General features: G+C 46.3%; 1 protein-coding gene across 4 annotated transcripts in view; it reads right to left on the bottom strand.

Moving 5' to 3' along the window:
• The window catches only part of LOC140385128 (myelin basic protein), a 213,178-nt gene that overhangs the window by 185,051 nt on the left and 14,437 nt on the right, over positions 1-13,690 (bottom strand). Inside the window, exon 1 of one of the 4 annotated variants that reach the window (XM_072466964.1) lies at positions 13,543-13,630. The exons of 2 other annotated variants lie outside the window; for them this stretch is intronic. In XM_072466964.1, the coding sequence (XP_072323065.1) occupies positions 13,543-13,545 (3 nt within the window). In that variant the 5' untranslated portion in view covers positions 13,546-13,630. Of the gene's footprint in view, positions 1-13,542; positions 13,631-13,690 lie in introns of those variants that run through there. One more of the 4 variants, XM_072466967.1, reaches the window with a different exon arrangement.

The raw sequence follows: 13,690 nt of genomic DNA on the forward strand, positions 1-13,690 counted from the left end.
TAGCGCGCATGCGCAAACTCGCGCCGGCCGTTCCGCGCCGGCTGGAGCTGCGGGGACCACTCCGGCGCCTTCCTAGGTGCTCCTAGGAAGGGGAGCATTCCCCATTATCGGGGGCCGTTGACGCTGGAGTGGTTGCCGCCGCTTTTCACGCCGGCGTCAGAATTTGGCCGCGGGATTGGAGAATCCCGGCCACGGGTCCTTACTAAACAGCGAAAGTAGTTTATCTTTAGCCTGCCTTTTCCACGGCATTGGACAAATTAGGGAATGCCAGTCCTGTCCCCAGTTTTAAACCTACCTCATCACGTACCTTAGAACTAATCAAAAATCATATCAGTCAATCCTGACCTGAAGAGCTTTACATTAAACACAGGTGAAATCTCCCTTTTATGAAAGGGACAGCTGAGCAATATTGAGGCAACGTGTTTCCTTTATTATGGCAATAATAACACTGGCGGAGCTGATTGGCGGGTTGACGGACATGAATCAGCTGAGATACAGAGAAAATTTTAAACTGGAATGCACTGGGAAAGTAAAATATAATTTTTCATTGTGTCCTTGAAGCAGAATGTTCTACTTCCCTATTTTCATTTGACACTACATTCTTTTGGTGCATAGAAGATTTAATGATCAATTTGCCATGAAACACAGTAGTCCCATCACAATGTGTGGTCAGAACACTGGGGAGGCTGTCGGAAAATCAGACAGCAACTGTTGGTGTCCACCCAGAATGCGATGTCCTGCTGTGCCAAGGAAGGGCATGGAGCAAGAGCGTGAGATGCCACCCGAGCATGGGTCAGCAAGAGGGGGATGTGTGCAGTGCCTGGACAGTGTGAGAGAGAGAGCACGTGAGCACGTATGAGAGAGCATGTACGAGAGATAAAGAGAGAGCCCGCATGGGAGAGAGAGCGTGCACGACAGTGAGCTCGTGTGCAAGGGTGACAGATAGTGCGCCCGAGAAAGAGAGAGAGTGCACAAGAGAGAGAGAGCGTGCAGGAGAGTGAGAGATAGAGAGAGCGTGACCAAGAGAGAGAGAGCGTGCAGGAGAGTGAGAGATAGAGAGAGCGTGACCAAGAGAGAGAGAGCGTGCATGAGAGTGAGTGAGTGCACGAGAGACAGAGAGTGCACACGAGTGAGTGAGAGAGTGCTCCCGAGAGAGAGAGTGCACTAGAGGCAGGGCACAGGGTAGAGAACGTATACAAGAGAGAGAGCTTGCACGAGAGAGCGCACACAAAAGAGAACGTGCATGAGAGAGAGCGCACATGAGAGAGGGTGCACAAGATAGAGAGAGTGCACAGGAGAGAGAGAGTGCACAAGATAGAGAGAGTGCACAGGAGAGAGAGTGTACACAAGACAGAGAGTTTGTATAAGAGAGCGCACACAAAAGACAGCGCACATGAGTGAGAGAGTGTGCCCGAGGGAGAGAGAGCGTGCATAAGAGAGCACGCATGAGAGAGAAGGCCCACACAAGAAAGTGCTCACGAGAGTAACAGCGCGTATGAGAGAGAGAGCATGCTCAAGATAAAGACGGTACACAGGAGAGAGAGCATGTGAGAGCATGCAAATGTCAAGAGAGGAATGAATGCAAAACAGAGAAAGCAAGAGAGGGCATGAACATGAGAGATAGGGAGTAGAGAGAAAAAGCAAATTAGCTCAATAGCCGTCAACCCTGAGTCAGTGTTTACACTTTTCCTGATATCGATTTTGAAATACTTGCAACACTTTGCGGTACAGTGCGTAAATTAACAACAATGTTACAGCACAGAGGAGGCCATTGTGTCCATCAAACCTATGCCAGCTTGTGAAAGCACTATCCAATTAGCTCAACTCCCCTAGCTCTTTCCCCATATGCCGGTAACAAATAATTTGTGTTTACCCAATTCTCTTCTGAAAGTTTCTGTTAAATCTGCTTTTACGGCCCATTCAGGCCTGTATCCCAGATACAGCCCACTGAGTGAAATAGTTTCTCCTACTTCCCCCGATATCGAAAACAGAAAGGGCTCTACTACATTAAAGAGAGTTTTGTGTTAAGTTTCAATTCCCCTTCATTAACTCGAGAATATTCTTTATTTCGTTTATTATGAGAGTGAGAGATAGAGAGAGCGTGACCAAGAGAGAGAGAGCGTGCAGGAGAGTGAGAGATAGAGAGAGCGTGACCAAGAGAGAGAGAGCGTCATCCTTCTGATGACCCCAAGAGGACAAAGCCAAATCATCTGGGATTTAGACACACACACACACACGAGCGCACACACATGGGCATACATACACACACACAACCAGAAGCACGCAAACACACATACACATGAGCAAACATACACACACACACAAACACAAATGCGCGCACACGCAAACACAAGTTTGTATACATAAACAGGAGTGCGCGCACACATACACACACGAGCGCATTCACATACACACAAAGATGACCATACACACACACACACACACACACACACCAGCGTGCACACATAAACACGAAGACATACACACAAACACAAATGCGTACACGTAAACACGAGTGCACACACATGGGCTCACAGACGCAAACACGAGAACATACACAAAGACGAGCGCACGCACACAAACAGGAGCTCAGACACACAAATACACACAAACACGAGCGCACAAATACCCACACACACACACACGAGTGCACACACAAACATGAGTGCACAAACACATGCACACGTGCGCACATACACAAATGTGAGCGCATACACAAACGCACATGTATACATACAAATACGAGCGCACACACATGGGCATGCATACACACACAAACAGAAGCACGTGAACACACATACACAAGAGCACGCATACACACACACAAATGTGCGTCCAAACACGCACACAAACACAAGTTTGCATACATAAACACGAGTGCGCACACCAAGTGTTAAAATTTGCCAAATCCTAAAGCACAGAAATAGATACAGCAAAGGTGCGAGTGCCTCAACTCAAAGCAAATGCTGCCTCACACATTAGCTGAAGTATCCTCCATTTAATTTGCATTAAAAAAGAAAAAGACTTGCATTAGCAGAGCACTACCACGACAAGCAGCTGTCTCAAAGCGCTTTACAGCCAATGAAGCACTTTTGAAGTCACATCACTGATGTATTACAGGATAATGCGGTACATTAGACAGAGGCTTGCAATTTTCTCAGCGTTTTGCAGAGATGAGATGGGTGCCTCACGTGCAGGATGTCTCTTGACATCCGAGCCATCAAGGTGATAGCTACATTTCTTTTAAAAAGCACCTCAAAATACGTGTTAACATATCAGTGAATAAGTAATGATCAATGTAGAGGACATCTCTAGCCAGCCCTGTCCTTCAGTGTTGCTGCACTGCACCAGATAGTACTTATTTTTAGATTTCCTTTGCTTATAATTATGCCGACACTGAAACCAGGTGGAAGGTTTGCAGCATGTGATTCGAGTGTTTCTTCTCCTCGCAGTAAGTTACAGGCGCCCAGAGCAACGGGTCCCAAGAGGATCAGGCAGCAGTTGGGAGGTGTTGGGGGGGGGGGCTGTTGTGCAATTCAAAGCGATGGTGCAAAATTGCCACTGTCAATCAATACATGGGTCAGAATGGGATTGGGCAGCAGGGGACTTACTATAATGCAGTATCTTACTTCTCACAATGAATATGTCTGCAGTCTCATCGCAGGACAGGTTAGGTGGATTGGCCCTGCTAAATTGCCCCTTAGTGTCCAAATATGTGCAGGTTAGGTGGGGTTGCGGGGATAGGGCCCAGCTATGCTGATCTTTCGGACGGTTGGCACTGACTAAATGGGCCGAATGGCATCCTTCTGCACTGCAGGGGTTCGATATTTCACAGTACACGGTGTACACGGTGGCACAGTGTTTAGTACTGCTGCCTCACACCGCCAGCGACCCAGGCTCGATTCCAGCCTGAGGTGACTGTGGGGTTTGTACGTTCTCCCCGTGTGTGCGTGGATTTCCTTCGGGTGCTCCGGTTTCCTCCCACAGTCCAAAGATGTGCAGGTTCGGTGGATTGGCCTTGATAAATTGCTCCAACGGTAAGATGGGTTTACAGGGATGGGGCGGGGTGCGCGCTTAGGTTAGGGTGCAGACTCGATGGGCCAAATGGTCTCCTTCTGCACTTTAATGATTCTATGATACTTCCAATACAGGAGACGGGTCAGGTCAGAGTCCAACTTGCACCATGAACGTTAAAAGCATGGTTCAATATTATTGACAGACTCCCTTTTGAGCTAGGAATCATTAGCCAATTATGCAGAAATGTGGCACAGAATGAAAATGAATACATTTTTGCCAGTGAGGTTTATGTTTTAAAAAACCAGACACAGTCACATTGCAATCCCTTGAGCGATGTGTGCACAATATTGGTGGGGAAGAGTGGAAATCATTTATCGGAGGTAGAGGCAGCATTTCTCAAACACCTGTATCCGTTCCGTTAAGATGCTAAACGTCACGACCTGTTACATGTTTCTGTTTATCAACAGTTTGTTTTTGCAGAATTATTAGTTCAGAATCTAACTATTTTTGCGATGGAAGGGACAGCAATGATTCGCAGCCGAAAAAAAGTTTTTAACAATTGACAAAGTTGTGTCACCAGTCAAAAGCGGATCCTCGAAACACGCAGCCCTTCCTAACACAAGAAGCCTTTGCTCACATTGCAAGTCAGCTTCAGATTCCCGAGAAGCTGTAAATTGCCAAAAGTAACTGCATGGTGTTTTGCTCCAGTTATAGCTTCAATAAATGCACTCATCTTCTGTCTTTGTATCCGAGCAAGCTTTGAGACAGCACATTATACTCGAGCTGTATCGAGTGTCTGCATAAATCTCCCATTCTTTTCTGCATAAGTAATACCCTGTTTGAAATGAATTCGAGAGAGACACTAAATAAGCACAAGGATAGGTCGTTCAGTTTGTGACAAGCCTGCTGTGAGGTTCTTTACAGCAAACACAGATGTTCAAGAATAGTTAATAAAGCTTTGCAACAAGCAATCAACTGGATTACAACCAAGATGAAGTCATCTGGTCAGCAGAGTAGATAACAAAATGAAAGGTGTTTTTCAGACAGTGAAGTGCTTTGTTGATGTGTATAGACTGCTTGTAATGTGGGAAACGTAGCAGCCAATCAGCGCACAGAAAGCTGCCACAAATGACCAGATAATCGTTATTTTTCCTGATGCTGCCAGACAAGTAGATAATCGGTGAGGAAACCAGGGAGAGCTTCCCCGCTCTTCTTCAATATATGCTGGGCTTCCTTACTGCATGGGGGCAATTTGTCGGCCTGTCCCAGAGTCCTGTTCGAGGCCAACAACAGCCAGTAGAGAGGAAAGCTGGAAGGATGAGAAAGGGAAAAGAAAGAAAGACACGGAGGAACGTCAGGGATGCACAACTCAAGGGGGGGGGGGAAGAAGACAGAGAGCCTGAAAGGGATAAAAAGAAATAACGCCCCATCCACAAAAAGGACACGGCTGAAGCTGACATAGGGAATAAAGAAGGGAGGGGAAAAGGGGAGGAAAGAGGAGAAAGGTGAACACCCCACCAGACCGATCAGGGAGGGCATCGGGGGGAGGGGGGTGACATGCCGAATTGGACGGCAACAGTGCGTAAGTCGGGAAACATAAGAAAAAACCTTTTTGTATTGTATAATAAATGAAAACGAACGACAATGTACATAATTTTGAAAATTCCAATAAAAAGATTTAAAAAAAAATATATATATATATACTGGGATCTTCAACATCAACCGGAGAGGATTTGACGTCTTGTCTGAAAGGTGGCCCCTCCAACAGTGCAGCACTCCCTCAGCACTGCGCTGGGTGTCAGGGACTGCAGCGGTTCAAGAAGGTAACTCACCACCACCAAGGGTAACTGGGGGCGGGCAATAAATGCTGGCCTAACCAGCCACGCCCACATCCTGCAAATTAAATTGGAGTGGGGCTTGAACCGCAACCGCCTGAGTCAGAGGCTGAGAGGTTACCAACTGAGCCAGGCTGGCACTGGTTAAAAAGATCAAACCACAAAATGTAATTCGCTACTTTAAAAAAAACATGACCTTCTTGCTGTTAAACTTAAAAATCAGGAAGCAAAGACTGGATCGTGTAATTGAGCACTCTCGTACTTCTCCATATACAAAGCATATTGTTCCCTTCTCAACATTGTGCCCTGGCCAAAAGGGTCAAACTGCATCTCACAGAATCACAGCCGTAGTGATAAATATTCTGCACTCAATATATTTAATCTTTTATCTGTAACCGAAGGCACTGCCAAATAAAGAACCCACCTCAACCTCCCTTTGTCACAGCGCTGCTTTCATATATTAAGTTACACCACGTTGCTGAAAAAAGATACATGCTGTCAAAGTTTTTTGTCTTGCAGTCATCAGGACAATTTGCAGATGTACCAAATTGTAAAAGGAAAAACAATTTATCAGAACCAATCAGCACTCTCTTCTCATGCAGTATAAATTGTTGTTCCCTTTACAATTTGGTATTCTTGCAAATTGTCCTGATGGGTGCAAGGCAGAAAGCTTCAATGGCAAGTGTCGTTTTGCAGCAATACCCAAGTGCTGTTGCGACCAGACAAAATATTTTGAAGATCTGATGGACTAAACGACAACTTTCGTTTACATGTAGCACCCTTAAACGTAGTAAAAAGGGGACAGCACGATGGCGCAGTGGTTAGCACTGCTGCCACACGGCACCAAGGTCCCAGGTTCGATCCCGGCCCTGGGTCACTGTCCGTGTGGAGTTTGCACATTCTCCCCGTGTTTGCGTGCGTTTCACCCCCACAACCCAAAGATGTGCAGGGTAGGTGGATTGGCCACGCTAAATTGCCCCTTAATTGGAAAAAATGAATTGGGTGCTCTCAATTTATAAAAATAAAATGTAGTAAAAAAGCCTGAAGAGGCTTCACACGGCCCCTCTAGTTCTAGTCTCTCCCACAAGGTGGGGGGGAGACCTCCCATCAGCATCCACTCTATTAAGTCCCCTGAGGGTCTTCTATGTTTCAACAAGATCATAACTGGTTCTTCTAAACGCCATTGGACAAAAGCCCAACCTGTTCATTCTTTCCTCATGAGATAACCAACCCCCTTGTTCCAGGAATCATTTGAGTGAAACCTTCCCTGACCTGCTTCTATTGCTATCTTGTTCTTCCATAAATGAGGAGACCAAAACAATAATAATCTTTATTGTCACAAGTAGGCTTACATTAACACTGCAATGAAGTTACTGTGAAAAGCCCCTAGTCGCCACACTCCGGCACCTGTTCGGGTACACAGAGGGAGAATTCAGAATGTCCAAATTACCGAACAGCACATCTTTCAGGACTTGTGGGAGGAAACCGGAGCACCCGGAGGAAACCCACGCAGACACGGGGAGAACGTACAGACTCCGCACAGACAATGACCCAAGCCGGGAATTGAACCTGGGACCCTGGCGCTGTGATGCAACAATGCTAACCACTGTGCTACCATGCCGACCAAAGAAAACCGCACTCCATATGTGGTGTCACCACATACATGTGCAAGGTGCGCCAAAACATCCCAACTTTTATATTCCATTCCCCTCTCAATAAACCGCAACCTTCCATGCGCCCTTCCATCACTTGCTGTCCCTGTTTTTGTCAGTATTACTGATGTTCCCTGGAAGCTGTCTTGGAAGGTAGAGTCTGGGCTGCTCAAGTTGTTCTGTGAACAACCATGCAAAAAATATACAATTTTTTTTTAAAAAGGTACTGCGCATCGAAATGATATTTTTCAAAGAAAATCAGATTTGACATTGACAATGACCAATTTTTAAATAAATTAACAGGCATTGAACAAAGCACCAACTGTCCTGGATGTCGTGATGAAATAGCTGCCTCGACACTGCCGCTCTGTTCCGGTGCATGCGTGAGTGGGGGGTCTGTGTTCAGCTTGGATGTGATGACAAAAAAAAAACAAATTGCCATTTGACTTGTGCTAAACAGCAGTCAGGTCAGGGAGAGCAGCTGCACAACAGGCCTCGTATGGGCAATGATTAAAAACTCATCAGGACGGGCTGTTTGGTAAGCTGTCACTGGCAAGATGCAATGGTTCATCAGCAAAGATTAAACCTATGAAGGAACCCAATTAGCACGGTTTGTTTGAAAGCTCTGCCACGCTGACACCCTTTGTGTGGACGTTAGCTCCCGGGAGCTCAAACAAACCAGGTCTGTGAGTTTATTAATACAGAATGAGGCTGGTCCCCGGAAATCAGAGACAGGTAGAGAAAGAAATTTATGAAGTGCCTTCCATGGCTTGAGAATGTCCCAAAGTGCTTTACAGCCAATTTCGTAGTGTAGTCACTGCTGTAAAGTAGGAAAAGCAGCAGTTAATTTGTCCACAGAAATCTCCCGCAGCGATGTGACAACAGCAAAGTTTCTGCCCAACTGACCCAAGCTGGCATTCATGCTCCCCATGGGCCTCCGCCCATCCTTCTTCATCTAGCCGATCACCTTATCCTTCTATTCCTTTCTCCCTAGTGCTTGATAGTACACTCTTAAGGGGAAAACTACGCCTCAACTGCACCTTGTGGTAGCGAGTTCCACATTCTCGTTCCACTCATAGATTTCATAGAATTTACAGTGCAAGAATTTACTCCAAGTAAAGTTTCTCCTGAATTCCCAAGGGAATGGCAACATCAATTTTACAAGTGCAAATAGGAACCTGTTAATGACGCAGTTGTTCATCTTCGCTTTCGTCCTCCCCCTCCGCTCGATCAAACCCTTTCATGACCTTGTCAGCTCACCTCTGCCTTCTCTTTCCTGGAGAAAAGTCATGATCGATTTTGCGGGATGTGGGTTCAGGGGGATTAAGTACTTGCCAGGAAACCGGGTCCTCTGCTCCTCGTCAAAAGATCATCCCGAGGAGGCAGACAGAACCTTGCTTTAACATCTCATCAAAAAAAAAGTCACCTCTAACTCCGCAGCACCCTCTAACAACTGCACAGCGAGTGTCCGTCGAGACCTTAAGCGCATAGCTCCAAAGTGGGACTCCAGCCCACGGCCTGTTGACTCGCAGCTGACACTAAGTTAGAGACTCATGGTCAGTTATAAGCCCACGGTGGCTAAAGCAATAAGCCTTTTCACAAAGTTGATGCTGAAAGCCAATCTCAAGATCTAAGTGTGGGTGCTGTGGCCTAGGCCAGAATTTGCTCTCCATCCTTTCACTTCCCTCGAGTAGGGGGGAGGGTGGTGAGCTGCCTTCATGTACGGTTGCAATCATGAGGCGTAGGTGCACCCACAGTGCTGTTAGGGGTGGAGTTCCAGGATTTTGACCCAGCGACAGTAAAGGGACGCCAATATATTTCCAAGTCAGGGTGGGAGCCTGCAGGTGATCGTCCCGCACATCTGCTGCCCTTATTCTAGGTGGCAGAGGTCACATGTTTGGAAGGTGCTGTCTTGAAACAGGGTCCCACATATTGCTTTTAAAAAAAATAAATGGTTCATCCACAAACAAAAAATGGCAAGGGCGCATTATGTTGCAAGTAGAATTGGCCAAATATCAGCCAATTGCAACACACTTTTTCATAACAATCTTCCGTGTTGCTGCTGCCGTCACTACACGATGAAACATTCAGTCCTGTTCGCAAGTTACGGACTGTGCGATCGCCAAATATGATAGAGCAATGGAATCTTGAGCCATCTCAATTGATAATTATCGACTAATTAATTTAGCAGAGATATGAAAGATGGTCGAGTGGCTGAAGGCTGCACATTAAAAACAGATTACAAAGTTATGGAACATCAATTTTACAAGTGCAAATAGGGACCTGTTATTTTTCACTAAAAGTCACGCTGTGATCGACGCCATCAGCATTGTGTGCTGCAAAGTGGGTGGCTTTTCAGAGGAATAGTCAGAGGTGTTTTAAAAAAATTAACAGCATTCGACACCAGAAACAAATGGCCAAGAGAAAAAGCAAGGGACATAACGAGGGCAAGCTGAGCTTACCATTTCAAATCTGGATAATCAACACAGTCATTAGATCACCGAGGACCCTGCTGTGCATTTTCTGTTTTTAATCGCAAATTTCCAGTACACACCCTCCCCTCCACCCCAAATCATAATTCGGGGCAGGTGGGATTTTCACTTGCATTAATCTCCAAAGATTTGTCCACGCAGACTACTGCCTAGATAACGATGTGAATCACCACGGGCTGTTCTGTTGACACAAACACCTTTAAAGAAAAAGCATATTTATCTGCGACTTAAAGCGGTTTCCATTGTGCCCAAGGTTTGAGATGAATAACGTACACGCTAACTCGAAAAAAGAAACGGCCATTCGTGGGATTGTGAGCAACACTGGCATGGACAGCATTCATTGTCTTTGCCGAATCGCCCTGGACAACAGTGTTTCAAATGTGTTGTAAACTGCAATAGAATATCCAGGGGTGGTTGGAGCAAGTCACATAGACTCAATCGAGGGGAGGCCAGGCAAGCATCTGAGGGAGAAGGGAATAGAAGGCGTTGTGTTCTGTGACCTTGTCTTTGCAATGATTCATACAGAACTGCTGGCGACTTAACTGGAATGATGATTTATTGATTTACACGTGGTAAGGTAACAATCAGAATGCTGTACAGACTAAGTTACTGATTGAGTTACATAGACTCTCCTGGAATGACCCCTATGTGCGACTGTCCTGGCGTATGCCTGACAAACTTCTGGCGAGAGCCGGATGTCACATGACTGATGTCTGACGCCACCTGATGGTTGGAGGTCGTATGCTAAGTGTATACAATATTATTCACAGGCATATCACCCCAGAAGGTTGGGTTATGACGATAGGTTTAAATGAGGACAGATTGGAGGAGATTCAAGTGGAAGGGGATAAATGCCAACATGGACCGGTTGGGCCGGACAGCTTCTGTGTCGTATACCCTATGTAAACCTATGCAAGGAAAGTATACAATTTACTGGTGGTGTGAAGAAATTAAGTGTTCATTGAATTTCAGCAAGGCAAACATTAGAAGAGTAATTTTTGGTTCAGTATTCCTGGTGTGATGGTCTTGCCCTCTGAGGGAGCACAATTTTTATATATACGGACCTAGTGTACCAGGGTGTGCAATATGTAATAAAGCGTTAATGCGATGGACAATGTGCAGAAATAACCGGCAGCCCATCCACTGCCGTATCTAGGAGTATCACCCGTAAGATACGTTACAGAAACCCGCCAAGGCTTCTTCAACAGCATCTCCCAAACCTGCGATTCTACCGTAGAGAAGGACCAAAGCCACAGGTGGGTGGGGAAGACCGCAACCTGCAAGCCACATACCCGAACTTGTCAAAAATACCGGCTGCATCCCCGCATGGAACTCCCGCACAGCAGCACCACGGGAGAACCTACGGCACCTGGACTGTGGTGGTTCAAAATGACAGTTCACCGCCAACTTGGTAACCGGCGCACACTTTATACTTTCCTGAGATTCCAATTAAAAAAATACCCACTTGCAGTGGAGAGGAAGGTCACACTGGGAATGGAAAGAAACTCCATTATCCAGAGTAATAACCGAATTGTACTAAGAATTACTGCGATCCACGAGTACGCTCCGTTAAGACCATTCGTGCTCAGGATGCTCAGGAAGGTTTCAAATAGAACATACAGTGCAGAAGGAGGCCATTTGGCCCATCAAGTGGGCACCGACCCACTTAAGCCCTCACTTCCACCCTATCCCCGTAGCCCAATAACCCCTCCTAACCATTTTTGGACACTCGGGTCAATTTAGCATGGCCAATCCACCTAACCTGCACGTCTTTGGACTGTGGGAGGAAACTGGGTGGCTTTGGCCATGATAAATTGCCCCTTCGTGACCAAAAAGGTTAGGAGAGGTTATTGGGTTACGGGGATAGGGTGGAAGTGAGGGCTTAAGTGGGTCGGTGCAGACTTGATGGGCCGAATGGCTTCCTTCAGCACTGTATGTTCTATGTATACATTACAAGATTTGCCTTACCCACAACCTCTTAAATAGGCTAAGCCATTTGCTCAGCATTTGAGGCGGCACGGAACCTGGTAAGGATTTCTCGGGTAGCGTATATATCGTTTGTGCAAATAAAACTTTGCTCATATTTTACTCGGTGCAGACTCACCTTGTCCTTATTAAACTGGCGATGAGGATGGGATCCCAGTTTAATATGGACACGAGGTGTCCACATCAAATAAAATGAGAACAAAGTTTTATTTACATAAACGATATATACTCTGCCTGGCAGACCCCTACCGAGTTCCTCTCTGGTTGGTGCCTTATTGGCCGACCTTCTACATGCGGGTTAATTGAGATACCCCGCCCGTGGCTGGGTAGCCTGTACTCCGCAAGGAGCACGGGGAAGACACGCATTCCTGTAGGTCCCACGTGGGATATTACAGTATTCCCTACTAACTGGATGCTGCCGTGCAGCCAATAAGATGTTCTTCCCACCACACTGATGAATAATGTGGTCTCAGGTGTTCAGTGGTCCGGAGATACCCAGTATGTAGGCTGTAGGCCGTAAAGAACGGCAGAGTGCATCAAACAGCACGTCGCTCCAGCTATTCACAACCAGCAGAGTGGTGGCCGTACCCAGCCAGCCCGTGCTTGCAAAATGATCTGGGTGTTCACAATAGTTACGCAGAAGTTAGCGGATGCAATTTACAGGTGGTTCATAGTGCAGGGCAATCAATGTCCAGAGAAGGTTTGAGTTTCTGGGCAATTGGAGTGCAAACCCTTACCTCGACATTCAGAGAGAGATTCCCCAGCGCACCTTTGAGGTAACCCACCCCAAATCCAACAACGGGCTGTAAGCACCGAGCTCCCCAATGTCTAACATTAGATGTGGTTGCATGATTGTGCAGCACTTGCCGAGCAACCCCAGGTCCCTCAGAATTACACAAACGACCAGTGTAAGATTTTCACTGAGGCGATCATTTGGCCTGTCACACTTTGATCAGCTCCTATCTTGGCCAGCTCCCCCAATGATCAATTTACTTTAGTCCCACTCCCCTACCATCTCCCCATAACCCTGCACATTCTTCCTTTTCAGATAATGGTTCAGCAGGGCTTTCTCGTGTTCTCGAGCAACTTGTCCCTCTCAATGAGCACACCCTCCTCTTTATTCTGATTGGTTGTTGTTGGATGAGTGCAACATTTCGACCAGCCGTCAGTAAGTTGCATTCACAATCACACACTGCACGGATCATGACAGAAACAAACCTTAGACAGGTGGAGGAAGCAACGGACAGAACAGCGCACAGCAGAATGGAGAGATGGAATGGGATATATTTGTAAATCTCCACAGCAATACTCACAGTAGTCAACGGTTACGCGGTTCCAAAGAAGAACATTTTTAGAGCAGGAGGCTAGAAAAATAGCTGGTCAGAAACTAGAGTAAAATCAATTTCGAGAAGAAAGAGTACAAGATTTGCTCACCTACCATAGAGGGATAAATAAACACAGCAATACCAAGAATTGGGAGCGTTTACACAAGAAAGGCAGCTGCAGACGTTTACAATATATTTCCCAGTATAAAATAGTAGCGATGCTTTATGTGCTCACCATATTAAAGAGTAAATTGGACAGCAGCTTCCAGTGTCGCACATGCACAGTTAAGTGTGGAAGGGCATTGCCACCTGAGTTTCCGCAATCCTCCCAAGCTGTGCTGTACCATCCCCTCACGGAGAGATTCAGTATCGAAGCGCATGGC

Source organism: Scyliorhinus torazame, chromosome 11 (assembly GCF_047496885.1).
Source record: "Scyliorhinus torazame isolate Kashiwa2021f chromosome 11, sScyTor2.1, whole genome shotgun sequence".
In the NCBI taxonomy this organism is placed as follows: domain Eukaryota; kingdom Metazoa; phylum Chordata; class Chondrichthyes; order Carcharhiniformes; family Scyliorhinidae; genus Scyliorhinus; species Scyliorhinus torazame.